Source organism: Cyprinodon variegatus, unplaced genomic scaffold, assembly GCF_000732505.1.
Source record: "Cyprinodon variegatus isolate N-32 unplaced genomic scaffold, C_variegatus-1.0 Scaffold140, whole genome shotgun sequence".
Lineage (NCBI taxonomy): Eukaryota > Metazoa > Chordata > Actinopteri > Cyprinodontiformes > Cyprinodontidae > Cyprinodon > Cyprinodon variegatus.
Genome location: NW_015150593.1, coordinates 214,740 through 216,006, shown reverse-complemented (window position 1 = coordinate 216,006; position 1,267 = coordinate 214,740). Strand labels below are relative to the sequence as shown.

Here is a 1,267-nt window from a genome sequence, read left to right as displayed (position 1 = left end):
GTTTAAGCCAAAATGATTTGACATTTCAATATGACTTCCCTACGACTTTAATAAAGGCGAAACATGTTGCTCTGTAAAAATGTTGTGCGCTGTCACATTTTTGTGACTTAACCAATGTTTTTTAATCAGTGTTGGGGATGACATTTTAATTGTTAATGAAAACTGCTTATTACTAAAATTATTTTTGTGAAAAACTAAAATTTGTTTGATGGTTTGAACAAGTAAAAGTAACAAGAAATTAAAAGTCAATGAAATCTGAAAGAGGGGAAAATACTTTTATAAACAAAATCCATAACTCGTCTGAGATTTCTAAATTCATGGATATAATTTGCTGAGTAATAATATTTAGCTGCTGCAGCTCTATGTTCAGGATGGCTTTATTATTAAATGCCTGCACAGGAAAGTCCAGGATATTGCAAAATATTATCTTTTTTTTTTAATCTGTGCATATTTACCTGTTTTTTGCTATTAGGGCTTTAATACGGTCCACTTTCCGTCGCTTGTCAGCCTCCTGTTCAGGACTCAGAGGTTCCTCAGGGTCTGATTCAATGTAACGCTCAGGAATAAGCACTTTATCAGGCACAGAAAGCTGGGAAATGGAAACAAGCGCACATTAAAGATTCTATATAAACCAATAAAGAAACAAAAATGGTACATTGAAAGAATCAAAAACAGATTAAAACCCTATAAACCCCCCACAGTTTTGATGATTTAGGTTTATCATATACAGAAGTGAAGAGGTTCCTGTGCTGACATATAAATGTGGTGAATGTAGTGATAAAAACTATGGAGCATTAAACAAAGATTACTCCAAAGCGGTCTTTGCCCCAGGATGTCGATCCAGTGTGTTGCTGGGTGTTACCTCTCGATCCAGGTTGAAATGATCATCCTGCGAGGACTCTTTGAGACGGGCTATCTCCTCTGCAGGGGTCTCCTGGTCCCTCACCAGGTCCTGGTGTCTGAGTGAGGCCTCCAGCTCCTGAATATCACTGCTCATCACCTCATCCCTTCGCCTAATATGAGCCTAAAGGTATAAAAACACACAAAAATGGCAAAATAGACCAATCAGTAAGAGATATGAAGGAGCCAATGTTCTCTATACCCTGTTTAATCAATGGATCAAAGGGAGAAAAATCTGACTATTTTTTTGTATTATTTGTTAAATGAAACAAAGCTAAGAAGTTTTGGGTACTACTTTGAATCCAATAAAAAGTTTTAGTTATCAGGCTCCTCTCCTGTGGAACCAACTACCAGTTTTAGTCCGTGA

The 1,267-nt window shown here is 36.8% G+C and overlaps 1 protein-coding gene across 1 annotated transcript in view; it reads right to left on the bottom strand.

Annotated features, from left to right (window-relative positions):
- Positions 1-1,267, bottom strand: part of LOC107086010 (pleckstrin homology domain-containing family A member 5-like) — a 190,532-nt gene that overhangs the window by 6,789 nt on the left and 182,476 nt on the right. The window contains exons 24-25 of the mRNA XM_015376728.1: positions 863-1,024; positions 456-589 (exon numbers count right to left, since the gene is read on the bottom strand). Of these exons, the coding sequence (XP_015232214.1) occupies positions 456-589; positions 863-1,024 (296 nt within the window). The remainder of the gene's footprint in view (positions 1-455; positions 590-862; positions 1,025-1,267) is intronic.